Source organism: Miniopterus schreibersii (assembly GCF_964146895.1).
Source record: "Miniopterus schreibersii genome assembly, chromosome: 13".
Taxonomy (NCBI): Eukaryota; Metazoa; Chordata; class Mammalia; order Chiroptera; family Miniopteridae; genus Miniopterus; species Miniopterus schreibersii.
Window position 1 is genome coordinate 52237773 of NC_138113.1, and position 27957 is coordinate 52265729.

The following is a 27957-nucleotide window of genomic DNA, read 5'->3' on the forward strand; positions in this document are numbered from 1 at the left end:
AATGACAGTTTCCATGTGCTCCTTTTGCATCATCATATGTCATGTAAGTTAGTATGTTAAAAGCACAGCAAAATGTCTTATCTTGTTAGAGATAAACACTGCGATAATGTGGAAGAAATGATATAGTAGCTGAGGTTTGCTTCAAAACAACTGGGGAGCAGGGGGAGAATGCTACAGGGGCAGCCAACACCAACTGTTGAAATCAGGTGACGGGCCCATGGGGGCTCATTACACTATCCTTTCTACTTTTGTATTATATGTTTAAAATTTTCATAATAAAACTTTTTTTTTAAAGTTCAGGACAAAACAAACAAATACCAACAGCAACAAACAGATACGCGCTTATACAAACACTGAGGAAATATTCTGAGTTAGGGGAAACAAAGCATAATCAATCCCAGTTTTTTAAATGCTGTAATCAGATTTCTGGAGAACCTGGATTTTTCCAAAGAGGATGACGTGAAAGCTGATTTTCTTACTAAGATTAGACAGTGAGCCCCTAGGTGCTGCTGACTGCACCATGGCACAATGCTAAGTAACTGTAAGATGTTTGAAAGTGCATACGTGGCAGCAGGCAGCTAACTACTATCAGTTCTCCTTCCAAAGAAGAATTACTTCATTTTTGGATAATCCTTTCCATGTACCTTGAACAAATAAAGCTCCAGGTCACATTCCCAGAAAAGGTATATTGTGAACTGGATCTGATTTTCACATAGAAACCATGTTTTAAAAAAAATTATCCAGAGGAGGGTCCTAATAACCAACTTATTATAGAAATGACCACTATCACTGTATTTAATCTACCACCTGAAACAGAGGTACATCCAATGTTCATTAAAACTGGTAAGCCTATCAGTTCAAGATTACCCACTGCATGAAAATGGATTTTATAAATTACGTGGTTCACTGTGTAATTTATAATCCATTTTCCTGGTACAAGACAGTAATGATAGAGCTGGAAGTTTTCTGTGACAGGCAGCATCCTCTGGTTACTCTTAGCAGCATCTCTATAAAATGCAAATGGGATCGATGGCTGGCATGAGCTAACCCTTTCCTTATATACAGTATATGTGGCTTTCAGGGTCCAAAGTCTCAAGGTTTTAGCTGACCAACAGATATAAAACAGTGTGCAGTGCAGTATAAAATGGCATGCAAAACTAAGTATTTTCATACTGGTCACAATTCTTAGCTGAAGTTTTATATATGTGGCCCTTACGTTAAAAAAAAACAAGGGTTTTTGAATGTGTTCTACCAGTTTTCGGAGACTACAATGGTTAACTTTTCATGAACAGAAATTAGACCTGCCTAAATGAAGCAAAAATATCACTCAAATCATTCATTGAATTACTGTACTGAAATTTCCCAATGGGTCCCTTTCACCAAGTCCACAGCCATCTCTGGGCGCAGGTGCTAGGCCTTTCCTGTCCTTTCTCTCTGACCCTGCACTAAAGTCAACAGCCTGTAGATCCCAAGGATAGGCTGCCAAGGGTCAGGAACACGTAATAGGCTGACCTGCTGCTGCAATATATCACGTAACATGGTAGTTTACAGATCTTTATTCATACTCTTCCTTGGTGTTCTATTAATTGTAATAACCTGCACTGAAATATTAATACCCAGTATCCTTTTTAAGATAAGCTTACCTGGCGATGTTATCACAAATTCCATGGCCTCCAAATTTTGCAGGTTCTACAGGGGCCCCCGACTTCCGCACAAGTATTTTGAGTGTCAGGCGTTTACCCTTCATGCCAGCAGCTTCAAGTCGTCTTTGAATTTCTTCTGAAAGACTCAGAAGGAAAGCTTCTGCTTCTTTGGGCTATGAAAAGACATACCGAGAAAGCTCCCATGTTACTTTCCTATATACCTAACAATTTCAGTATTATGCATGTACATTATTGACTGTCTTGCTAAGCATCTATTAAAAAAGATTCTACAAGCACTAGGAATAGCGAGAGTTTTAAGACTTAATGTCAAGTACCAAGAGTCTGGTCTAGCTGACAAGGTAAGACAAAGTGAAAATAAAGGACAATATAATGTAAAACCCACTAAGAGGCCAGTACCTGGGTAAACCGTATTCCATAGTTGATCTCAGCCGAAACAGATTTTCTTTCCTTTTCAGTTCGAACTGGTCTGTCATCCAAACCACGGCAGAACCTGTAAAGCATCTGCCCTGTCTTGGGACCAAACTCCCTCTGCAGCCTTGCCATGGTCATGTGCTGCAGGTCTCCACAAGTCTTAATTCCCAACGACGCCAGTTTGGACTCCATCGACCGTCCAACTCCTAGGAGAGGGGACGCACTGAGCTCTTTAGTTTTACATGTAAACTAGGAGAAACAATGTATCAATATGCAATTATTCATTCAAATTCATTAATTTTTGATGACATTAATTTAATAATTTAAATATTAAGTTATTAATTTAAAAGAATCTCCCTTAAAATTTTTTTAAAGAAGGAATCTTTTGTTTATTGACTTTATCATCAGTCTTTTTTTTTTTTTTTATTGTTGACAGCATTACAGATGTCTCTCATTTCCTCCCTTTTTGCCCCCTTCCCCCCACCCCTATCCACCCCCCCAGGCCTTCCCCACACTATTATCTGTGTTCATGGGTTATGCATAGATGCATGTATGTTCTTTGGTTAATCTCTTCCTGTCCCCCTTCCCCCCCCAGAGATGTTACTCTGTTCCATGCATCCATACCTCTGGACCTATTTTTTTCGTAGTTTATTTTTAAGTGACATAACCAAAGCATCTCATAGATTAAATAATTTTTTTGTGTGCAAATCATTCCAGTAAGTTATTTCTAGAATCTTCTTCTCAATCTGGGATACAAGTATAGGTGAACCAGAATTTCTCAAATATGTGTAGGTAAGGTCACAAAAGAATGTGATTTTTATTTATTACAGAGTAATATCCAGATTCCTGTCTTATTGACAGAGACAACTGATTCAGCTGTAGTGTGACTTACAGACATATGAGGAAACTCATGAATGCTAGGATTCTACTATGACTTTGGTGATGGCAAACCTGAAAATGTTACTTGCCAACATATTACAAAAGTGGTCTCTATGACCTGGGTATGAAGCAAACCAAGTGGCAGAAGAGGACTGGGGGGGGGAGATTTATTTTATTAACTAAGATGATCTCCCTGAAAAGTTATTTCCTTCTGCAGCTGGGCCAGCATGCACTAGTCCCTATGTCACACTGTTCAAAATGCAAGGTTGGAGCCTCACCCAAAGGATGATGATGGGATCTGTTGCTTTCAATTTGCCTGAAAGCTTAACCAAGGTGTACATATCCAGGGAAGACATTTAAGAGAAACTAAAATTCTTATTAAAATGGCCCCCAAACCACCAAATCAGCATTTTTCATCAATAAGGAAAAGACTGCGTTCCTGGTCTGCAGGATCTTATCAGCGAACTCAGAGTACAGTCTGACAACTGCTCATCACTGTCACTTCCAGCTCCTATCTCGAGTGTCTTCAGTAGAAGGAACACCCAGTCTAGTCCAGCTTCTGCCAGAAGAACATTTGAAGCAGTTATGCATGACTCCAGGTTACAAGTTGTCACCCTTACAAAAGACCTATGGCCATGGAAGGGGGCTAGAAAAGGTTAAACCAAGAGAACTGATTCCCTAATGGACATTAGATAAAAGATGTCAAGGGTTCTGCCTCCCATCTGTGTCATTTTAAAGTTCAAGTCAGAATGCAGAGTAACTAAGAATACCAGTCTGAGTTAACAACGAAATCCTCCAGAGGCACATCCTGCCTCACCTCCAGGTTAGAATAGAAACCTAGTTTTTTAAGAGTAGCTCGAGTACACCAAACAATTATTATTCACTAATAGCCACAATCAACTGAACCTGACTGATCTGTCCCATAGGGAAGAGACAAGGTTCTCTCCATTGCAAGGTCACCTACTTCAAGGAGAGGTGCCTGAAGTCCAATGTGGGGGGAGGTATAGGGGCGGTTGACCTCTAACCCCTATTATCTGCAGTGGGGTGGAAAAGTTAAGTTTGGAATCAACACCAAAACCCCAAGAGGGCACCTAGTTTAACTGACTGCATCATCGAAGTGTTTACCAGGAAAGGCATGACTAAGAAGAAAGAAACAGGCTCACAGTGGGTGCAGCCACCTAGAAAGGAAAAAGTGAAGGAAAATACGCTGGCTTAGAACCAATTCTCAGAGAAGGAAAGAAGACAGACAAAGATGTGGAAGCTCCTGCTCAAGCCACTGGGACCAAGATTTGGTAACCATTACTTTAGATTAGAAATGGCCACCAATGTCTCCTCCTTGCCACCAGACCTTGACAGTCCAATAGAGCCACAGGAGAGTCAAATTTCAAGAATCAAGTTTCACCATCTAAGTGAGCGATGTCCGATAGAACTTTCTGTGATACTGGACGCATTCTGCACCTGTGCTGTTCAACCCAGAAGGCACTTGCCACATGAGCTAGTGAGCACTGCCAGGTGGCTAGTATGACTGAAGACCTCTTTTAGTTTCATTTAACTAACTTTAATGAGTGCCACTAGCTTCCTTTGGCTAGTGGCTACCCTATCAGGACAGCGTGGATCTTTAAGCACAACTTCACGTTCACGGTATTTCTGAGACTAGAGGTGGAAACCACAGACTGACTGCACAAACCCAGAGTAGGTTGAATAGGTAGGGAGGGCCCTTAAATGACTGGCACATGCACAGAATGAAAAGCCTTGCAAAAATCCAAAAACACACACAGAAATACCTATTGTATATTTAAATAGTTCTTGTGGACAATCCTGTCTTTCATTAGATAAACAGATCTCATTAAGTTATTTGTTAGCCTAATATATAATCATTATTCTGTGGAATTCCCTAACACAAACATAACTGGTGTGTTTTTCCTTCTTATGTACCTACAATAACCGTGTATTATTGTGCGAGGCACACTATGTGCTAATAAACATTTATGGTCAAAGAGCTTTTGGCGGACAAGGAGCGAGGTGTGTAAACACTGAATTTCTTCTGGTTATTGGTTAGAGAGCAAAATCTCCTCAAAACATGTTCCACAAGATGCTAACAGGCATTACATATCCATCTTCAAGTATCTTTGGGAGATTACTAGTTTTTAATAAACATAAACAGGCATCTTTATTGTAGGAACTCTCAACCTTTACTGCGTGGGCCTGCCCTGTGAAGGTTCCCACGCATACATAAACCTTTTTCTGAAGCAGCAGCTTGTGCTCTGTAGAGCACACGTGGGGAACTATGGTTCCCCATCTTCAGGGCAGGGTAACAAAGAAGGCTGACGTTCTGCAGACCTGAAATGTTCTAAATTAAGAATTTGGGGATTTTATAAAAGTCAATAGTTTAAACACATGAAAATCACACAATTTTAGGTGAATACGGGCGACTCTGATTTATCTATTTTTAAATATATCTTTTTTGATTTCAGAGAGAGAAAAGGAGAGGGAGAGAGAGAGAGAGAGATAGAAACATCAATGATGAGAGCCATTGATCGAGCCCACAACCCAGGCATGTGCCCTGACTGGGAATCGAACTCCGATCGCCTGGATGCTAGGTCGATGCTCAACTGCTAAGCCACGCCTGGCTGGGCCGGGTGACTTTTAAAGGAGAAGCAGGTAGCATGCCAGGAGAAGCCAGCCTTGCTGCCTCCCTACCTCTCAGACATCCACTAGGAAATTCCAGGCTGTGCCAAAGAACCTCACACTTGCCCTTCAAGAGAGCATGTCCCTCCAGCCAGGAAGCAGATAAAGGTGAAAGGTAAGATTGCTAGGCCAAGGAACTAAAAGTTCTCTATTTCTGTGTAAAAATACCAACAACAAACAAATCCTACAAAAATGACTCATTTAAAGATGGTATAATGGACTGCATTGTGTCTCCTCAAAATCCATGTTGAAATTCTAATAGCCACTACCTGAGTGGACTGTAATCAGAAATAGGGCCTTGAAAGGTAAAATGAGTGAGTGATGAGTGGGCCCTAAGCACGACTGGTGTCCGTGTAAGAGGAGATTAGGACACAGATGCACACAAAGAGACCGTGTGAGGACACGGGGAGAAGACAACGTCTGTCTACAAGCCACAAGGAGAAAGGCCTCACAAGAAACCAGCCTTACTGACAACTCAATCTTGCACTTCTAGCCTCCAGAATCTTGAGAAAATAAATTTCTGTTGTTGAAGCCAACCAGTCTGTGGTATTTCGCGACAGCAGCTGTAGCAACTACTAGAGATGGCTAGTATAACACACTCAAATTTCACATGCAGCTTTAAATTTACTGCTTCTTTTTTATATAAAGCTGCAGTAAGATGCATGATTAAACTGTTTAAACCATGTTGTCTAAAAAGGTAAAGTAAATCCTCAATGTCCTCAATGGGTTCTTGGAAACTGTGACTTTAAGTGAAACAAAGTATGAGGAAACCAATTTTACCCTAGGCTAAGTGATATAAACAAGAGCTAAGTTCCTACGACACATTTCTGGTCACAAACACATCACCAATCTTTTAACTAAAGATCTCTAACACTTCCCGTATTACACACTGAAACGATGTGAGCTCTACAGGCACTTAAGAAAGAATAAAAATAAGTGAGGTCCTGATTTTCCAACCTGCTGGTTAAAGTCCAGTGGTGGACAGAGCCCACCCCAGCAGCTCAGGGTGTCAAGCAGGACCCACCCTGGACAGAATACCCTTCCACTGGAGGGCTTCCCATACCCCCCCACACTCACTCAGACTAGGGACAACTTAGATAGCCGATTCCTCTCACAGGAACGTCTTTGGGATGTAGGAGGAAACTGGAGTCCCTGGAGCAAATCCACACAGAATGGGGAGAACGTGCCAACTCCACACACCCAGGAATCGAATTTTCCCCTCTTCAACATGATAAAGCAAGGACCTGGCTATAATTTGCTAGCTTGATTGTATAAGATTATTCAAATTTAACCACAAATTGACCATTGAAATGTTGTATTTCATTTCCGACACTAACACAGTAAGTTATTTATTAGGGGTCAGGAAGCTTTAAAACTAACCTATCACAGCCCCCGCCAGCATGCTCAGTGGTTACACCATTGGCCTGCGCACTCAAGGTTCACAGGTTTGATTCCTGGTTGAGGGCACGTACCTGGGGCACATGCAGAAAGCAACCAGTGGATGTGGCTCTCTCACATCAATGTTTCTCTCTCTCTCTCTCTCTCTCTCTCTCTCTCTCCTCCCCTCCCTCCCTCTTCCCCCTCCCTTCTACTCTCTCTGAAAAGGCAATGGAAAAACAGACTTGGGTGAGGGTTAACAAAAAACCCACAAAAACAAAACAAAGCAAAAATTAACCCATCATAAAATGGCATTTGGGTCATTTAATATTTTATGGCTTATAACAGGAACTTCTTAGTTCAGATCTACTTTAATTAGGCTTAAGCATATGCATCTAAAAATACCACTAAATCCATTTTTAACAAACAAATGAATTAAAAAAACTTTCATCAAAAATACACTGCCTTGAACTCCGCCCCACACACACACATACACAGGAAGCAAGTCTAAATATTTAATAATTGTGCCTTGGCTGGTTTTGCTCAGTGGTTAGAGCACTGGCAGGTGGACTGAAGGGTCCAGGGTTTGAGTCTGGCCAAGGGCACGCACCTCGGGTGCAGGCTCCACCCAGTCGGGGCATAAGCGGGAGGCAACCAATCAATGTGTCTCACGTTGATGTTTCTCTCTCTCCCCCTCCCACTCTCTCTAAAAAGCGATGGGAAAAATATTATCCTCAGGTGAGGATTAAAAACAAACACTGTTAGCCCAGCCGGCGAGGCTCAGCGGATGAGCGCCAACCCAGGGTCCAGGAGATGGCGGTTCGGTCCCCGGTCGGGGCACATGCCCGGGTTCCAGGCTCGATCCCCAGTCGGGGGCCTGCAGGAGGCAGTCGATCGATGACTCTCATCAGTGTTTCTCTCTCTCTCTCCCCCTCTCCCTTCCTCTCTAAAATCAATAAAAACATATTAAAATAAATAAACAATTAATTCATGTTTTAGAATAGAGATACACATTATAAAACTGTTGACACTGATAAATGTTCCTAATAAACAAATGTTAAAAAGAAAAGGCCTGTAGTTACCTGGCAGATTAGTAACGAGCTGACCTCTGATAAAATCATCGACCTCTTCCGGTTTTAAGTGGTACTGGCCATCCGGTTTTGCTTTCCTAGTTGCCATTCTGGCCAGGAGAATATTAGAACCTACAAAGCAAACAACAAAAACAAAAGTTGTTCAAAAAGTATTCACCACAATTATTTTTAAAATTCTTAACAAAAATATCTACAGACAGGTTACTGAGCAAATTTCTAAAAACAATGAAAATAAATAATTTGCAATTTTGATCATTTTAAATATAGTATAAAATCAGCAAAATTTTGTTAAGTATCACAGATTATAACCAACATGGTTACTGGACAGAGGTTCCTCTTTGTTCCAAAACAAGCATCACTTCAACATCTCCTACCAGGTAAAAGAGCAGAGAAAGCAGTCCAAATGACTGTGATTCATAGGAAGCTGAGGGCCATGATCAGAAATCAGTTCATTTTACCAACCAACAGATGCAGACAAGGCAGGGAAATCAGGCCAAACGAATTCTATCGGGCTGGGAAAAAAGAAAGCCCAAAGAACCAGAAGTCTCAGTCTATGATCAGAACATGTGCAGTAGAAATTGAGGGCAGGAGAGACTGAGAAACAAAGAGGGATACTGACAGTGAGGCCCGGGGTGTGGATGTGAACACAATACCAAAGCAGAGCATGAAGAGGCTGCTGGGAAGGTATCAGGGACCTGAGAAACTAACATGTTAGATGAATTTGTAAGTAAATAATGACATCTCCAAAAATTATGGAAGGCTTATATAAAAGACAGGTCTTAATTTTATGGAAGACTTATGTAACAACTGTGTGTTTTCCCAGGGTAAATATATAGATATTCATGAAAAGAAAAAGTTCTAGAAAGTCACACCAAAATGATAAAAATGGTGAGTTCTAAAGAAGAAAAGGGGGCCAAGGAGAGGAAGTATCACATGGGAATTTTGTTTTAATTACGTGCTTGGACTTAAAAGAATGTATTCATATCGTCACACTTGTAAATTAAAAATACGTACAACAAAAACAAAAAAACACACAACAAAGTTTGTGCCCAACACTGGACTACACAAGGTAAGTCCTAAATGAACAATGAGAAGGATCTGCAGGCCAAACACCAGGCAGGATAGCTAGTGATAGAGGGGTGCTATGAATGTATTAACCATGGTTTGTATCGTATGTTATTTTGACATGTTACAAATCTTGCTGGGAGGGGAGAGACTGCCTTCCCAGGGACAGACACTTTCTAAAGAGTCAACACTTCCTTGAGAACACGCCTCCCGCAGGCAAGCCAGCCATCCCCAACAACCATGTTCTCATCAAACTCACACACTAAGCCAGAATTTCCCCTGCTCTACATCACCCCAGAGCCAGGTACCCGGCAAATAGAGATCACACTTGCAGCCCTAAGACCACTGGAATTACCCAACATCACCAATCCTGAGCCATGTGCTCTGCCCTGTCTGGCGTTTCCTGAAGAAACACCAGTAAACACAGGACTAGGATTTCCCCTCACTACCTTTTCTTCCTCTAGACCAAACGCTGGTGCTTCCCCAGGGGGTTCTGCATGGTAGGGCATGCCCCAGGTCCTCTTGGGAAATGTTAAGTCATAAAATCTTCCTTCATTAACACTGGCCTGTTTTATATGCATAAATTAAAGTCCCATGGGTACAAATGAAACAGGGAACTTCAGAGGAAGAAGTGATTTTGAATGATAATGGAGAAGTAATGACTGAAAGTGACCATGGGAAGCTAAGAGAAAGTTCTCCCTCCCTCTCAAGCTTGTGGCCCACAGAGCATGGCAGGGACAAACTGGATCCACTTGAGAGAATGGCAAGAAAAGAGGTGCCTTGGCAAGAGGTACTGAGTAGGTTCCGAGAGGAGGAGGTGACTCAGGGAAGGTTAGGTATGAGAGAGAGGGTTCCAGAGGGCACAGTGGAGAGTCAACAGAAGGATAGATGGTGGGAGTTAACTGAGGAAACAAAGGGCAAGGCTTAGAGATCAAACAGGCAAATGGTAGGAGAGATGAGACCATCACTGAGGGCACCAGTCAAGAGGTGACTGCTGGAACTGTGAGTGAAGAGAGGCCAGCCGAGCATCCCAGGAGGATGCTCGGAACTTAACAACACTGAGCTCATACACCCGCCCCACACTGCTTTAAACACTGCTCTGTGCACTTCTGAAAAAAGTGTAGTTTACAAACACTGAATTCAATGCTCCCATTTCTGAAGAACAAATAAGAAACAGTCCAACTTGCATATTTCAAGATACTTTCAACTGTTTACTTGCACTTCCCACACTTTTATCTAATGTACTGCACAACTTTAAGCAATACTGAGAGCTGTTCTAGAAGAGGCCTGTGCAGTAAGGTAACGAGGAAAGTGAACGAGAGGAGAGAAGTTGGATGCTAACCAATCCCAACAGAGGCAGCACAGTTAGTCTGGTCTTTGATCTCCGTGCGCACAGCGTTTGCAAATTCATCGGGAGTGAGCCTGGTCTCCGCGAGGATCTCAGTGATGTCCACCAGCGCCTCATCACAGCTGACGGCCTCGATCTTGTGCGTGTAGCTGTCAACAAAAAGCACAAGCAGTGAGGCACAGCCACGGCCTGCCACCTGTCATCACAAAGGTGCAAATACAATCTTTCCATGGCATCCCCCTCCAGCACCTTCTTACAAGGCTTAAGAGGATAAAAAATCAGCATTTTCATTTAACTGGCCTAAGTGCCACTATTTAGTCACCTAACTTTTAACTGTAAAGTTAACTAGTGTTTTCTCTTTTTCCACGTTATCTACCAAAAACACAGCAGAAATTATCATTCCAGTCTCTCTATACTGAGAATACCTTTGCGAACCTCTGAATACTTGAAAAGTAATGGGTGAGTAAGAACTGTCAACATTTAATCTAAAAATTTTTCAGACATGGTTTACCAGGGTTCTTAAAGAACAGAGAAATCATACAAATCCGTCACGTAAGTAATCAATGCTGTCCTACACAAAAACGCCACAATTCCACACCATTCACTGTAGCAGGCCTCAGACACAGTGTAGGATGGCCAATCACCCCACAGGCCTGTCTAAAAGGACACCTTTTACATTCCCAGCATGCGGAACGACTTTAGGTTGTTTTTGGTCACGATGTATCCACACAAAAACCTTGCTTTAATTATCTAAAGAGGAAGAGGAGAGTTGCCATGTGGCTCCCATGCTAATTAAACACATGGACCACAAGTGGGAGGAAACCAGAGAGGCCTCAGGACCAAATGTATCTTCAGTAACCCACCTGGTGATGTACACTAGGAGGCACAGACCTCATCTGTCATCTACTCCTTCCTGTAGGTAACAAGTCAGACTAACTAATGTCATATTCATTCAGAAAGGAGTGTTTCGCTTATGCTAAAATAAGGGTGACCTCTGTAGGAGCAGAAGGGCATACCTGACTTGAGGAACCTGCTGCAGAGTAAAAGCTGCCCTGAGGCATGGTGACTAGGAAGCTGAGGCAGGATTTCCAAAGGGCCGGAGGAGGCTATCACTGATTGTTTTCCTCAAATAGCCACATGCCACCGAAAATGTCTCAACAGACTAAAATTCTATCAGGACTAGTACATGCATGGCTGGGAGTTGGCTCTGGGACCCAGAGCTCAAGAGGACCACTACTCAGCTGAGTCATCCACTCCCAGCCCTCATTAGGACACAACTACTGACCTCAGCTTCAGACCAGGATTAAAACACACACTTTTCACTCGGCAATCCCAACATTCCCGTATTTGGGTCTTAAGGACAGCTGTGATCACACCTGGGGCTCATCATTCAGCACTTAGTCCTGCATACTGATGTCAGACAACTTCATCTGCCCCTTTATATTTTCTCTCCTGCTAAAGTAAGCTCCCACAAAGGCAGAGAGACTGGACCTCATTCCTCTCTGTAGGACTAGCAGCATCAACAGCTGTCTGTATCAATGGATACCCAATAAACGGGAATTCAAAACAATGCATAAGAAAGTCAAGGAAGACGTGAACACCAAACAGAAAGTCCATCTCCTAGAACATCAATACAGCCCAAGGGTCGACACACTCTGGCCCATGTCCAGATGCCCGTTTTGGGAAATAAATGTAGCGGAACAAGATACCACTTGTGGCTGCCTGCACGCTACACAGGAGAGGCGAGTGGTTGGGACACAGACCTTACATGGCCCATTACAGAGAAAATGTGCTGATTCCTGCTTTAGAGTACATATGGTCTGGCATATACTTATTTTAAATTTTGAGTTCTAAATTAATATTAAATATACCTACACTGTAAATGTTTTAAAAGTTAATCTTTTCTCAAGTCAACTAATCAACCACCTTGAAAATATTACTAAAACTAACTTATAGAAACTAAGTTTTGGCATAGACAAAGGGTTTTAGAGTGTCTCTACTTATTAACCAGTCATTTCTAATTTTAAACAAAATGATTAATTCTAATGTAATAAAAGGGAATAACCAGGTTTTATATTCCGATCCTTCATCGGTCTGGTCTAGAGAACCACTGACTCCAGGTTATGCACATGTAGAATCAGATTTTACATCTGACCAAGTTTAGCAGTGCAAAAAGACTGAGCTACCGACTACTGAAGCTACTCAGAGAAAGGAGAAAAGGCTGTCATGCTGGGATGCTGAGGAAAGGCTTCCTAAAAGAGCAAAAAAAAAACTAGCAAAAGCAACTCTGACAAACTGAAAGCACCTGGACTGTTTGCTATCAGACAGAAGGAAAACAGACATGCAGTGATGATATCACATACTGTACCTTGCCAATGTCTCATACATTGTGCGTGCAACTTCTTTATATGCATGAAAATCGTACGGAACAGCTTGAAGATTAGGACAAAGTTGTTTAGCGTACCCAAAGAACATTCCATTCTTAATACCAACTTGTCTAGAGAAAAAATATAACACAAGGTTATACTAAAAAATATTAAATGCAAAATAAAGTATCAAATACATTGATACCATATCCCATACCACTAAAATACCAATTTTCATTTAACTCCATTCTCATTAGGGGTAAAAATAAGCATTAAAAAATATACAGGTTTGTTTTCGACAAAAAGGAAAATTACACAATTGTCTGATTAGTGTAAATGACATGTGAAGATGTGCCAAAACATGTTATCACAAGGTATGGCTCTTGTCTGCAATGGAAGATTTCTCCTAAGACTCAGACCTCTCCTCTGGTCCCTTTGCAGAGATGCCAGCTGCCATATGCTGGTGATGTCACAACCACCAGAGTAGGAATGTGCAATCAAGGAGATGCTTTCTTCCCCTGATACAGGAATGATTTGGCCAAGGCTCATCCCCCAAAGACAAAATATAAACAAAAGAACTATACAAAACAGCGCTATGTGACAAACAAAATGTACTAATCCTACTTCCACACAGTTCCCAACTGACCAATTCCATGCTCCCCAAGTGCCACACAGTGGCTGTGATGCCAACAACACTGTGTGTGGCAGGACATCGGTCTTGGCAGGAGCCAAGGGTCCAGAGCTTTGAGGGACCTAACTGAAAATGGTAAATTTTAAATCTTTTGTATGTCTCAATGCCACGCATTACCATAAATAATTGGAGCCTTCTCACAAAAGTATAATTGTGGAATTATACATAATTAGTAAAATTACATTTTACTACTCTGCAATGAATCAAGAAAAAATATTCAGGTAAAAACACAAGCCAATAGTAGTAAGCAATGTTTTCACCAGATTACCTACTCCTATGGAAATACATCAAAGTATTTCCATAGGAGTATGTGCTTACTTAGTAGGGAGGTGTGCCCTGTTTTAGGAAACATATAGTCTTTAATTACTCACAGGCCTCTGGCACTCTCCCCATCTCAGACCACCAGTGAGAGCCAAGAAAGAAAAGAATCCTCCAACTTACTCAGAAAAAATGCAAAATCACATGCTCTTCTCATATATACAAAAACAGTAATAAATTATCTAACTGCAAAGCCACTAGTAGATGAGATATCTAATAGAAAGGAGAAATGACCATAAAGGAAGTGATGAGTGACAAACAGATGGTAAAACAAATTATTTCATTCATTCCACAAAATTTTGTATCTCAGGCATTCTGCAAGGTGGTGGGTAAGAGATGGTGAATAGAACCAGCGTCAGGAGGATCACGAGGATGTCTGCCCTCACCCCTCAAGGACGGATTATAATCCATGCACCTTGATTAGTACGCTAGGGAAGTACACATACAGGGGTGGGTAAAAGCAGGTTTATAGTTATGAGTACATGAAACAGAGTTTATTCTCGTAATATTATTTAGTAGTGTAATATTTCTCATACGAACTGTAAACTTACTTTTGCCAACCCCTATATAATAGTTTAGAAGTCTACACGGAAGCACATTAATAGTGTAAGACATTTTCAATAATGCTACATGTACAGGTTCAGCATATAAAGCTAAACTTACAAAGGTAAGTATTCATTTTTAAAGGAATGTATCATATAAGTCCTATAAACATCATATTCTTACATTTACAATAATTTCATTTTTAAAATTTTCATTACACAGAAATGTTCAGGGTGTGTTACTTAGAAAAATAGAACACATCTCGTCATGCTCACGCACATTCCCATCCTGAGACAAGTGTTTAGGAGCCACTAGACACTGTAAAGAAGCTACGAACAAAAAAGGAAAACCCAGGTTTCCCATAACCAAGGGAAGCAAAAATACCTTGAGTCAATGGTTGAGAATGAGGTTTGTTTCATGTAAAATAAATAAGCAAAGACAATCACAAAACAGTCTGCAGTGACTCTTCACTACAGTGACTCCTTTCTTATTCCTGCAACTAAGATTCTGCACAGGATACACATCAAAGTTCCTGTGTGTGTGGCAGTAACAGCTTTTCCCGGTTCTCACTGCAGAGATCATGCTCTGTCTTGCAATATGCTACGCTCAGACAATTGTTCTTGGTGTTGGATAGGCAACATAAAAGAAATTAACCACTAAATCACTGTCACTGTCCATTCGATATACTAAAAGACATCCATATCACTACTGAGAAGAGCAAAGGGTCCTTACAAAAGCCCATGGAAGCAGAGGTTAAAAAGTTATTTGATCTTAAAAATCTATGATTCTAGGATATTTGTGTATCATTATGTACTCATCCACATATCCATCTTCTCACTGACATACAAAGCTTGTTCTTTACAGTAAGTATGGGAGAAACTACTAACAGTAAAGCATAGTCTGACCGACATATACACAGTCTACCTTTCTGTGACTTCTAACAGCTCATGTGCATGTTCCATTCTTTGCTGATTCCATTATTAATCTGTCTACTGAAAACTCACTGATGCATAAAACTGGGATAACCATCCCACAGTCCAGTCCCCACTCCCAACCCAGAAATATCTCTGATGCAATTGTGAATACACTATTAAAAAAATCTTGTCTGGCCAGCGTAGCTCAGTTGGTTGAGCATCGACCTGTGAACCAGGAGGTCACTGTTCGATTCCCCTTCAGGGCACATACCGGGGTTTCGGGTTCCATCCCCAGTAGGGGGCATGCAGGAGGCAGCCAATCAATGATTCTTTCACCACTGATGTTTCTCTCTCCCTCTCTCTAATATCAACAAAAACATATTTTTAAAAAATCTTCCCACTTCAAGAAAATATTAGGTAGCCACAACAAAGGGTAACCAAAAACTGTTTTCTGGAGATCTTTATTAGCAATAAGCCATCGAGAAAATGGAAAATTACAACTAAAAGTTGGCTTTTCCCCAACTTACAAATTCATTTTCATCACTGTCTGCATCTCCTTAAAAAAACAAAAATCTGCCATTTAAGTGTCACTTAAATGGTTTGCTACATACCATTTGGCCCTCATACACTGTCACCTCAATTGTTCAGTAATACACTCAGCCTGACAATCGCTATCAGTGATACAATACAAATGCACAATCCAAACCCAAACAGAAGCCTGGAGTCTAGACACAACTGTGGCTACGGGAATCCAGAGCCACTAGGAGCTGGGAACACTCCTACCCTGGAGTCAGCCTCAGCAGCCAATCCAGCATTCTGCTTGAGGGCACCGAGAAGAGAGATCCTGCAGAGGCAGCACAGAAAGGGTGGAGCTTTCACTGCAAAACCAACAAAACCCAAAGTCTGAGACAGTCTTTGGGCTTCATCACACCATCCAGATCCGGGACACAACTATCCAGTCATCAGAAGCACAGTCACTACTCAATAACTCAGTCAGGGGAATAAGACCGGCCTATTGGGCACAACATGAGATCAGCTATAACTTACCTTTACAAATAAAAATAGGCCAACAAAAGGCATCTGTAGTGGACAATTAGTTTTTTTACTAAACTAAGTTTCAACTCGGCTACATTACCAACAAACAATAAAAAAAATTTAAATAATTTTGTCAACAAGAAAGGCAAAGTTAGTTTGGGAGTAAAAGTCTGACATGCCACAAGTGGAAAATAATTTAAAATAGTTTATAATTATGCTTTTTTTCTTAAACATCCTTTTATAAAACAATTGGAAAATTTTAAATAAACTATTTGTTAGATGATGAGTTAAAATTTTTTGTTCAGATTAGACTTGCTTAAATAACCCCAACTTTTAATCAAGACCAAAAAAATGTTACATATATCAGATGATTATCATGTACACTTGAAACTGGATCTGAATTTTAAAACAAGTTTGAATGACAAAGCCATAAATATGCTACCTAACTTCTCTCTCTCAAAAAAATACTGAAAAATATAACTGATGTAAGACTCTGTTTTTATACTTTTTAAATTAAATACTTCAACACTTGACAACAACATGTAAATGCCTGCTGTGTTATAAAGGTAAAAATATCTGTGTTTAGTTATCAGAAAAGAAAACAAAATTAAAGACTGCTCTTTTTAATTAATCAATTCATTGTTACTCCCGCTACTTTTACAATTATTGTAAGAGATTATTTTAAATGACTGATTTTTTTTAAAGTATGAGAAAGATATATAGTATGTCCGTTTCTTCTTGTACTGAAACAGCCCATGGTAATTAGGGTTTAAGGTTACTGTAAGATAAAGATCGACACACAAAGTTGGCGCTAACAAGTGGAAACACTGACTAATATAAGTGAGATTACTGGGTAAGCCAGTATGGAATTACTTACTTTTAACTTAACAGGCAATCAAGTTTTAACATAATTTTAAAAAGACACTGAGTTATTAAGGGTTTAAATCACAAGGTATTTTTATTAGCTGTTAAAGGAATGATTAGAGTAGAAGAATACTAAAGCCCTCATTCAAAAGTATCTAATTCTTCAATTCCATGCTTCGAAAGACAATGTGTTAAAAATGACAGTGTCCAATTCCTTTTGTTTTCCACTGTAGGACCTATGGGTTCATCAGGAAACTATTTATTAAAAGTTATCTACATTTTTAAGAGGGGGAAAAAAAGAAACTGAAGGAATTAAGGCTAGAAACATTTCTTTCCGTAACACGTCTGTAACATTTTTAAATCACAGTCTGAATCCACTTGCAAAGATTATATAAAAATAATTAAGTAAAATTAACCATCCCAAGTATTACACAGTTAATTTCTACGTACCTGGCTTCGTAACTACAAGATGCAATTTCAGCCTTTGACAAAACAGAATCAATTCCATTCATTTGTGCAGAATCTTGATTCTCCCACAGCGATGAATCTGGAATATCTGCTTTAAAAATAAAATTTAATGATTATATGTTAAAAACTGGTTTTCATTCAAGAAATATACTTTCCATTCAAATAAATTTATAAGTAAAAGTAAATTTATACAAATTTATAAATAAAAAATAAATGTATATATGTTTAATAAATTCCAAATATAGTTTTATCTCCACTGTTATTTATCTCTTTATTTAATAAAAGAAAATCTGTAACTCTAAAATAGTTTGCTTCCATTAAGTTCTTCACTAGCAGTCAGATAAAAATTAGAACAAATTGAAAGTATTCTGTTTTAATAATAATTTGTAAAAAATAATCAAAAGCTAAATACAAAACATCCCCTGACCCCAGTCCCTTGAGATGCACAAGAAGGAAACATGACCAGGATGATCAGCCCTCCCCTCCTACAGCCTCAGAAGGACTGTGCAGCTCTCTGTAATGGGAAACAGTTAAGGGAAAACATAAATCTCTCCAAATGTTCTTTGCCGTTTGCTAAAAGAACTATCTGCAAAACTTAAAACTAATTAACATGATCAACAAACATCAAATTCCTACAAGTTATTTGATCAAACAGTAATTTAGTAGGTCACATACCATAAAGTGGTTTCATCCAAAATTTAAGATTTTTCTTTTGAACATACATCAGGTAAAAGAGCTTCACAACATTACCCCCCTTCCAGGAAATTCTATTTTTTGTTTAACAATGCAGGTTCAATTAAACATTAAGTGTGATCAGAATACCAACTGCTTTACAGAATACAACTCTAGCCTGAATAGTACAGCTCACCAGTATTTCTTCCTATCCAAACCAAAGTGACAGTATTACACGTGAGTATAAAAGTACAGTCTAGGGAGCCTGCGAACCACAGCCACTTCACTTCCCTTAGACCACCGTCGGCCTCTCTAGTAATTGTGAAATAGGTGAAAACACAACTTCAGTTACAGGTCTCCTGGATAATGCTATAAGTTCTAATAAGAATATGCTTTAAAAACATAATTCTAAAAAAACAGTCTCAGCTAGTTCTATTATGAACAAAAATACCATTAGTTAGTAAAACAAGACCAATATATACCACTTCAGCTAATTCTAGACAAACCTATGAGTACACTGTAACAACACACAACTCACAAACTCAGCATTTCTCTTCGGTTTACTTCAGACATAATTTCCATGAAAAAATCAGTCACATTCAAGCATCACCAGAAAAACATGGCAAAGTGTCTGGCTTTGTGGGCTAAAATGACCGCTCCTCGTTCAACTCCAGTAAACATCTTTTTACAAACTATGCAACCCACACAAGCATTTCTGGATCCCGGCACCCATACATGCAAAGCATAAATGCAAACCAAACTCTGAGGTCTGGCATCTTAATGAGGTCAAATCCCACTTACATAAAAAGTAAAAACAGCAGAGTATATAATTTGAGCTATGATTTCTGATATATTGTGACTAACAGGCTATACTATGACAAATTAAGGACAGAATGCAGAGCAGACTACTTCTGAAGGGTTGGAAGATTACATAGCAGCTTTAACAGTCCAATACTCTAAGCTGAAAATCTTTAAGAATTTCAGGATTTTGAGTATCACAGTTAAAGAGGCTGCTACTAAACAACCACCACAAAAAGCTGAAGCTTGAACAGCCACAACCAGCTGCATTTCAAAGGTATAACCATGAGTTATGCATTAAAAGTTGGGGAATTAGATGACTTATATTTGAAGGGCTAGTTAAATAATCTCAGATACCCGTCTTGAGAATTACAGAAACCATGCTTGAAGTGAGAGCAGTATCTGAGGTTCCTGCGCTCCCAAGGCCCTGCCTGAGAGGCAGCACATGGGGTTCCTCTTGGCTGGGCTGGGCTGGCTGACCTTTTCCACAGTGCAGCAGAGTACGTGGATCCCTCCACCAGCGGAGTGAGTTGCTTCAAGGGAGATTCAGGGAAATGCAGGGACACACTGTCCTCACTGGAGGGCAAAGTAGAGAACTGCTCATCAAAACTTGACAAACTAGACGGGCACATGGAGAATGTGGAGGAACGGTTGGAGAAATCAGAGGCCAGGACCCAAGTCTGTGAAAAAGAAATCGCTGAGAATAAATCTATGGCTAATACGATTTTTAAAACTGTTGTTCTTTAGAATGAACACTGAAGTTGTTGAAGGGACAGGAAATATCTGCATCCTGGAATCCAGGGAGGGATAAAAGGCCCCACCATGAAATCTCAAGTATAAAGGGATCCCAGATAATGAGGGTCATCAATGAGAAGTGTCACTGCTGAGCATCGCTCAGGAGGCAGCTACCAAAGGAAGCCACGATGGAGAGCCCTGCTTACGCTGTCTGTTAGACAAGCGTTTCTGAACATGACAAATAAGAAAATAAAGCTTTTACAAAGGGCTAAAGATGCTACTTGGTCTAATACTTTGCCTTGACATACAAGTCAAAACATTAGAACTGAATTTTTTTTTAAAGTTAGTGTGCAGAAGCCAAAGATTCTCATTCCTAACTTGATACTATTTTTAAATTTGGTATCATATCTAAGGACCCAGAGAAAGAAAGATAGGAAATAAAAAGGAAAGAGGAACAAAGGCATTGATAAAACAAGTTCTAAGTGCAAGCTTAGCTGTAACCAAACTTATTATAAAAAACAATCTATCCTTTTTATATGTGACAAATATTTTGGTAAGCTCTTAATGGGTCAAAAGGCTTAGGACATAAAAGTAAATGACATGAAGTTAAGAGAAAGAATATAAAATACAAAGCATCATATTCATCTTTTCTAGTGACAGGAAAATCTATTTTTGACAGTTTCCAATGGCAAGTGAAATTTCCATATTTCTCCTAATATTTACCTTCCAGTTTACCACCCACACTATAGGTGGAGGGGATGTGAATTATATAAGGTCATTACAATGTCATGAAAATCCAGTGGCTAAACTGATGAAGACAACTAAGTAATCAATGACCGTATTTTGTTAATAAAAACGGTTTATGGTGAGATCATTTGTGAATGAAAGGAAAGAAGTAAGAGGACTGGCTCTCTGCTACTCCTAAGAAACATTTGCTTGACAAGGTCAAAATTCCAGATGCAGACTGCTGAAACAAGGACGCGTGTGGCAAACACAAGATTCTACCCATGGAGAATCTGAGCACTGAGTAACAGAGATGTTACTGACCGGTATGCACATAGTATTTTTTCCTCCTTTCAACGCTGATTCAGTAAGTTTTTGAGTGTCCAGTATGTGACAAGTATTGTGCATTTCCTTAAGCTACTTGTTTTCTAGAACTTAAGATTTCATCTTTTTAATAATACCACACAGAAAATACAAAAAGAAAACCACAAAACCATACTACCAATACTTAAGAAGCTAACCATATTGTCAGATACCACAATACAACTAAATCTCAATAAACTCAATATACTCACTACGGCAAGATCTACTCATGACACCCGAAATGCTAGAATCTCAAAAATCTCTGAAAAGATTTAAAGACCAAGAAAAGCTTTAGGTAATCTGGAAAGTACAGACACACATGAAACATAAAGATGTATCTACAATTATTTTCTTTTATACTTATACCATGTAAACAGATGATCACAACAAAAAGACTAATTCCAAAAAAAGTTCTTATGATGTCCACTAGCTTTCCTTTGGCCTTAATTTCATTGAGATTACTGCTAAAATAAACCCAAGGTTTTATAACTTAAGATTTAGAGACCTAAAATAATTGGGATGAAATTTAACTGCACACCTTCCATTCCACTGTATAGCTAATTTCTGTATGCTAACTGAGCATTTTCCTTTTCTTTTTGATTAGCATTTTTCTGACATTTTTTTTCCCTGACAAACTAATTTTTAAGTGTTTTTGGCTTTATAAACATCCATGAGGAAACCGATCAATGTCAAAGAATTTAATTTCTAAGCAAATATTTCTCAGGGAATTTACTCAGGAGGAAAAAAAACATAAGAAAATCTTAATAGTATTTTGATTAATATAAATTTATGATTTTTATTTTGTTAATAGCCAAAATTTAAAAGCCAGAGAGGTAAGAAAATGTTTCTCATATGAAATAGGCTCAACAAAGATATGGGGAATGATTGCTGGTATTTATCTTATTCCAATAAACTAAAGTCCTACTGTTTATTATTCCACTGCCTCATACAAATCTTTAGCAGCATGAACTTTAGCATCTTTACTGTGATCAGTGATCAAACAACTAGCAATTAACTTGTGAGTCTAGAGGCTTCCACAAAATAATGTCCATGATTTTTATCCACAATCTAAATTTATACAAAGCAAACTAATCACAACTTCTAAAACATTCTTCCCTCTCTGTCCCAGGAAAATACCACCATCCAATTCAACCAAGCACAACTATAAACCAGTCAATGGTATTATGACATTTCAATTTTGCTCTAAGGTATCAATGACACCTTAGAACACTTGAATGAAAAAGCTAATTAATTCAACTCTGCTTTCGTTTCTATCATGACAATACCAAGAGCAAAATCCAGAAGTCTTCAACAGGAGCACTATGACTTCAAAGAGAGCTCATTACTGTACCTGCTTTGCCGTTCAGGATTTTATTCTGGTAATACTGCCACTCCAACTGGGGGTTAGCTCCAGGACGTAGAGGTGCCCTTCCTGTGCCTCTGTTACTTGTAACAGCCACTGGTTTTCCTGGGAGGAAAAGAATAAAATTATTTTAAAATCTAAATACAGGAATGTAAACTAACAACACGAAAAGGAAAATTTTTCAAAAGATTTTAAAAATATGACATTTCTTCTTTAGCATTAAGTGTTAATCCATAAAGGAGCTATTATCTTTAAAGATTATCAATCACCATGCACAAATCATTTAAGTTTCTCAGCACACCCCAAAAAGCAAACTACAGACAATTTTGATGCATTTATTCAACTTTAAAACATTATCACCTAGCTTTCCATGGTTTTTGTTTGGTTTCTTACAGTTAAAAAACAGGCAACTCAGACCCTAGATTCAGACTGGAGAGGTAGAGAGAGAAGGAACTAATCTAGATATTTAATATTTCTGATATCAGAAAAGTAGGGTAATATCTAAACAAGTCTTCTAATTGTATAGCAAGAGACACAAAATAAATATATATGCAGAGGAATCACAACCTGACGTACTATTTAATCAAATGTTGAGTATATAAGTCCTCAGTTTTGGTTTATTTATAAAAAAGTTTTCATGTATCACTTCCTTGTGTGTGTGTTAAGTTACAAGATAACTGTACTTCTAAAGAAATAGCATAATTAATTCATACATATTTTACTGAATACATTTGTTGTGAGAAATAAACAATAATAAAAAAGTCACTCATGGGCTAAAATCAATCCTTCAGCATTTAAATACTCCTTTCAGGGCTGAAGCAGCAACTACTTATGACAAAAATAAAGCCCTAGTATTAACTCCAGCAGCCTTGTGCTTTCCTTAAAGGAAAAACTGACTCTCTGAAGAAAATGTTACATCTCTCAGACACAGAGAGAATCACTGAAAAATCCAGAATATTTTTTAAAGTACTAATTAGCTAACAAATACCTAAAATTCTATTAAAACAAAAACTGCACAGATGACATTAGTGATATTCAGTAACACAAAATTACAATTAAAAAGTTGCAATGTTCACTATGTATAAGACATTTATTCAAGAGGAAGCATAGTGACCCAAGTCCCAAGGACATGTGCTACCATAAAATTCCCATTTATTAACAGAGTAATAGTAAATAGAGATAAAAACATGGAAAATGCCCAATGTAGGCCCCTGCCTCCATAATCTAAGGACAGAGCCTTCAGTTGAAGAGTTCTTCCCTAAAGACCTGATTTCAACAGGGGAAAAACGTTTCTAATTTCCCTGTTTCTTTCATGATAATGGAGTGCAGACAATTTAGAAGCAGGAATTGATTCTGCCAAGGAAAATCAGAAAAATTTCTACAAAAATATTTTGTGATCCTTAGGATATATGTTTGTTTATAACAATAAATCAATTTTCTGAAAAAATAAACAAGAATACAGACCTTTGAGATCTGGTCTATTTCGTATACCCACTGATACAAAGAAGCAATCCATATCAACATGCATTATACAGCTCTGATGTCTGGGTGAACTCAACACTGACGTATTTCCTAGAAGGAAAAAGAGAATGTTGAAAACACAAACTAACTTTTAATATTTAAAAAAACAGGTCTAGCTAATTTCATGTATTTTTAAATGCTTACAAGTAGAAGGATCTTAAAAAAATATAGAATCTATTACAGATTATTTCTATCACCTCAAGAAAAGGCAAATTTCAGTTTCTTTAGCTCTAAAAGTAATTCAGATACAGACTGAGCTTCCAAACAATTAAAATCAATTGTGAAAATACCATGTTTTTTTCCTAGTCTATATTCTACAAAATCTCAAATTAAAACTTTGCCTAAATGCTTAACATTTCTGTGTGCTATTTTATAACAATGTATAAAGGTGTTTTCATATGCTTAGTTCATGGAGCTAAGTAATTTCAAATAAACACCACCGCATGCAGTCTACAAACATTCCTCGATAGAGTAATAAAAACTGCAGCTAGCATTGCGAGCTTGGAAGGCATCTGCCTGCCGCAGGAGGTTTACATGTGAGAATCTCGACACTACGAGACAGGTAATCTTGTCATCCTCACTTTACAGATAACAACTTGCTTAAGTCACACAGCCAATAAGACACTGAGCTGGCTGGCACTCAGTCCCAGGCAGTTTAATTTCAGAGCCTTCAAGCTGAGGCATGGTTGTTCTAAACAGATACTCAAAAAATAGTTTAAGCAGCAAAAATCTGCATATAAATTCTCCTCATGCCATTAAATATTAAAAATCAGCTCTCATGCTTATGCACCACTTTTAAGGAGACAAAGTGAGTGTTCTCTCTCAAGGGCTCTGGCTTCTAATCACCCTGCACAACAGGGTGTCGTCGGGGTTGTTTTAACTCTAACCCAGCCATAACCAGAGCTTTCCTCCACACCCGTCTCATCCTACCCTCTCCCCTAGTCCTCCAAGATACACTTTCTTGGAAATAAGACCCCTGAGCTTGTAAAAGTTCTGACCTCGTAAAGGAGTTTTCCTCTGGTAGATTTAAGAACTAGTACAGAACATTTCTCTTCAAAATAGGCTTCCACAAACTTACATCTACTGCCCAAAATGTTCAGAACACTCCGTTTCCTAGGTCGTGACTGTGAAAGCATTTACATAGTTCTACATGCAAGGCACTGAGCCTCTGTTCATGTTATGTCCCTTTGGCTCCCAACCCCACCAGGTGAGCATGACAGACTATCACTCCACTGCAGAGAGGAAACTGAGACTCAGAGAGGTGAACCTATGTGCCCATGGTCCTGCTTCGTGAGAGTAGCACAGTCAGGGTTTGGGTCAGGCTGTTACCTAACTCCAAAGCCACGGACTTCCTTGCTACCCTCTACATGACCTTGAGAAATGATTTATAAATCTTAACAATCACAATTCTGCTGCATAAAAGTATTATATAAACATAATGTAAACCACCCAAAATGTCGTCTTTAAACATTCAAGTAATACAGGATGCATATACCAAACACCTACTGAGTGCTTTCATACAATATAAAATTTCTCATTTTATTCCCATTCACGGAACTAATTCATAAGAATTCTTGGAAGCTTTCAAAATTAAATGACCTTTAGGTTACAAGGCCAGGCATGATGTCAAGATAATCTAATACCTATAACATTATTCTAAAATATTTCAGCCTGGCCGGGAGTGGCTCAACAGTTGAGTGCCGACCTAGGATCCAGGCGATCAGAGTTCAATTCCCGGTCAGGGCACATGCCCGGGTTGCGGACTCGATCCCCAGTCGGCGGTGTGCAGGAAGCAGCCGATCAATGACTCTCTCATCATTGATGTTTCTCTCTCTCTCTCTCCCTCTCCTTTCCTCTCTCTGAAATCAATAAAGATATATTTTTTTAAATAAATAAAATATTTCAGAAATAACAAAAAGCACTTAGGAACACATCAAGCTGCAAAACACAACAGAAAAAGCCCATATAGCAAGGCTCCCTCACTTTCTAGGACAGAACCATGAGCTTCTCTCTGTACCTCAGTTTCCACAGCTATAAATTAAAAGGTAATATTAGATATTCTCAGAGATCTGTAAAAAGCAACTAAAGCCTCAAACCAGATACTAATTTATCATAACTGGTACAGAAACATAGCTTGTTATTATTGGTTTTGTTGTTTTTGATAAGAAAAGTATTTAAAAAAACAAAACACAATTAACCAATCTACTTATATGTGAAACTACTTAATCTCACTAAAAGTTGACCACTGCAATTGTAACAACTATGTCAAAGTTACTTAATTACTTAAAAATCATTATGATGCAAGCTTTTAGAAATTAACACTCTTACCAAGCCAATTCATTCTTACAGGAGTTTAAGCACTGAATATAATACATGTTATATTTTACATAGTTCAAAACTTCAGTAACTAGTAAGGTCTACGTGAGGAATGAATGTTAAAAACCTTATTACTGTTTAAATTAGCTAAAATATTTCAGTTAGCCACACTTAAATCTAATTTTGTAAAAAATATTCCAATAAATAAGAAAGCTTTCTTATTTCAATAAATAAAAAAGTATAATCTGTTGTATTTACTGTAATTTACATAACCTGATATTCCCAAAGATTCTATACTATGAGAGCTTAATATTATCAGAATACCAATGATAGGTTAAGAACAAAATGATCCAGCATGTTGTTTACTAGGAAAACAATTTTAGTATCTACCTGTGTCAGTTACAACAAGTGCAGACCTGCCTGTTTTCATTTTTTTTAACTTTTCCCTTCCTGGGAAGATACCACTACTTTGTCTTTGTAGGGTATTGACAAACTCAGTCAATTCACACTTCCACATTGATATGTGATGCAGTCTTGAACGAGAATAGAAGTCTGAAATAAAACTGCAGTCTGAGGGTCTGGGTGGCACTGAAGGTGCTGCCTTGCTAAGAGTAGGTACTGAAGTGCTTTTTGTGCTTGAAGGCCCCTGAACAGTGGAGTGGTGAGCACCGTTTATTTTAGTGTTAGTGTGCAAAGATGATAATGAGGAATTAGTTCTGTGTGGATTCCGAAAAGCATCTGTGTTCCTGGTGCTCTGCTGCGATGGCTGCACACTGCAGTCTCTGAAGTCGGCGCTGCTGTTCTCGGCCTCCTCTTTCTGGGCAGAGTCCGGGGAAAGCCTGCTGGCAACACTGTGGCCCACAGGCAACCTGCAATCCTGCATCTTTAAGGCACCATTAGAGCTATGAGTGTGGCCATTAAGAACTGCAGCGCTGCCTCTGTGATGCGGAATCCCGTTCTGTTTCCTTCCTGGATAGATCTGCTCCAGCTCCGCAAAACTAAAATCACTACTGGCATCTTCTTCAGTCCAGCTGTTCATTCCATTGGCTCTGATGTCTTTTTCTGTCTCAAGCTTCTTAATTATGTGATTTCTAAAGCAAGAAAAAAATTGTTCTTAAATTAATAATGTCTTACTTTCAAGCTAAAATAATTTTTCATTTAAACATTGTCTTGGTGATACCCACTTTGATATTTCTCCCCCTAAAAATTGAAAAATTAAGCCACAAGTTTTATAGTTTTTTTCTTTCAACAAAAGATAAATCTTTGCTAAACCAAAGCAGCAAAATAACTAGGAAAAATCTAGAACATTCCCAGCCTTTTACTTTTTTTTTAAGCTTCAGACACCCTCAAAGAAGATATACAATGGAATCCTTTTAAGGTTAAGGAAAATCAAAAAACTATTTTCAACTACTCTTCCCATCAGAAATTAATTGGAATCTGTGAGCTCTAAATACCCAGTTTGTAGCGCAGTGTCTGGCCTGTACTAGGTAGTCAGTAAATATTTGCTGAATTAATGCAATATGAGTAACTCCCATAAAAATGGGTAAGAAAGGTTGAGTTCTTAATTCCTACTTTTAACTTCAGTTTTATGTAAGGTATTTTTAAACACATTAAATCCAATGTGCTATAGTACTGAGGCCAGTATTAGTTTCACTCAGGACAAGACTAACAGACCATACTCATTAATCACATAAGGGGCCAACTGTTCACAACTGGATAAAAAAGAACAAACCCGTCTGTGTGT

The 27957-nt window shown here is 38.8% G+C and overlaps 1 protein-coding gene across 7 annotated transcripts in view; it reads right to left on the minus strand.

Annotated features, from left to right (window-relative positions):
* The window catches only part of REV1 (REV1 DNA directed polymerase), a 95430-nt gene that overhangs the window by 9721 nt on the left and 57752 nt on the right, over nucleotides 1–27957 (minus strand). For 4 of the 7 annotated variants that reach the window (XM_081156955.1, XM_081156953.1, XM_081156954.1 and 1 more), the window contains 9 exons: nucleotides 26604–27304; nucleotides 23841–23948; nucleotides 22365–22481; nucleotides 17705–17813; nucleotides 12892–13020; nucleotides 10518–10672; nucleotides 8102–8221; nucleotides 2061–2281; nucleotides 1644–1816 (listed from right to left, as the gene is read on the minus strand). In XM_081156955.1, coding sequence (XP_081013081.1) covers nucleotides 1644–1816; nucleotides 2061–2281; nucleotides 8102–8221; nucleotides 10518–10672; nucleotides 12892–13020; nucleotides 17705–17813; nucleotides 22365–22481; nucleotides 23841–23948; nucleotides 26604–27304 — 1833 coding nt within the window. Of the gene's footprint in view, nucleotides 1–1643; nucleotides 1817–2060; nucleotides 2282–8101; nucleotides 8222–10517; nucleotides 10673–12891; nucleotides 13021–17704; nucleotides 17814–19672; nucleotides 19754–22364; nucleotides 22482–23840; nucleotides 23949–26603; nucleotides 27305–27957 lie in introns of those variants that run through there. The other 3 variants (XM_081156956.1, XM_081156959.1, XM_081156958.1) reach the window with 3 other exon arrangements.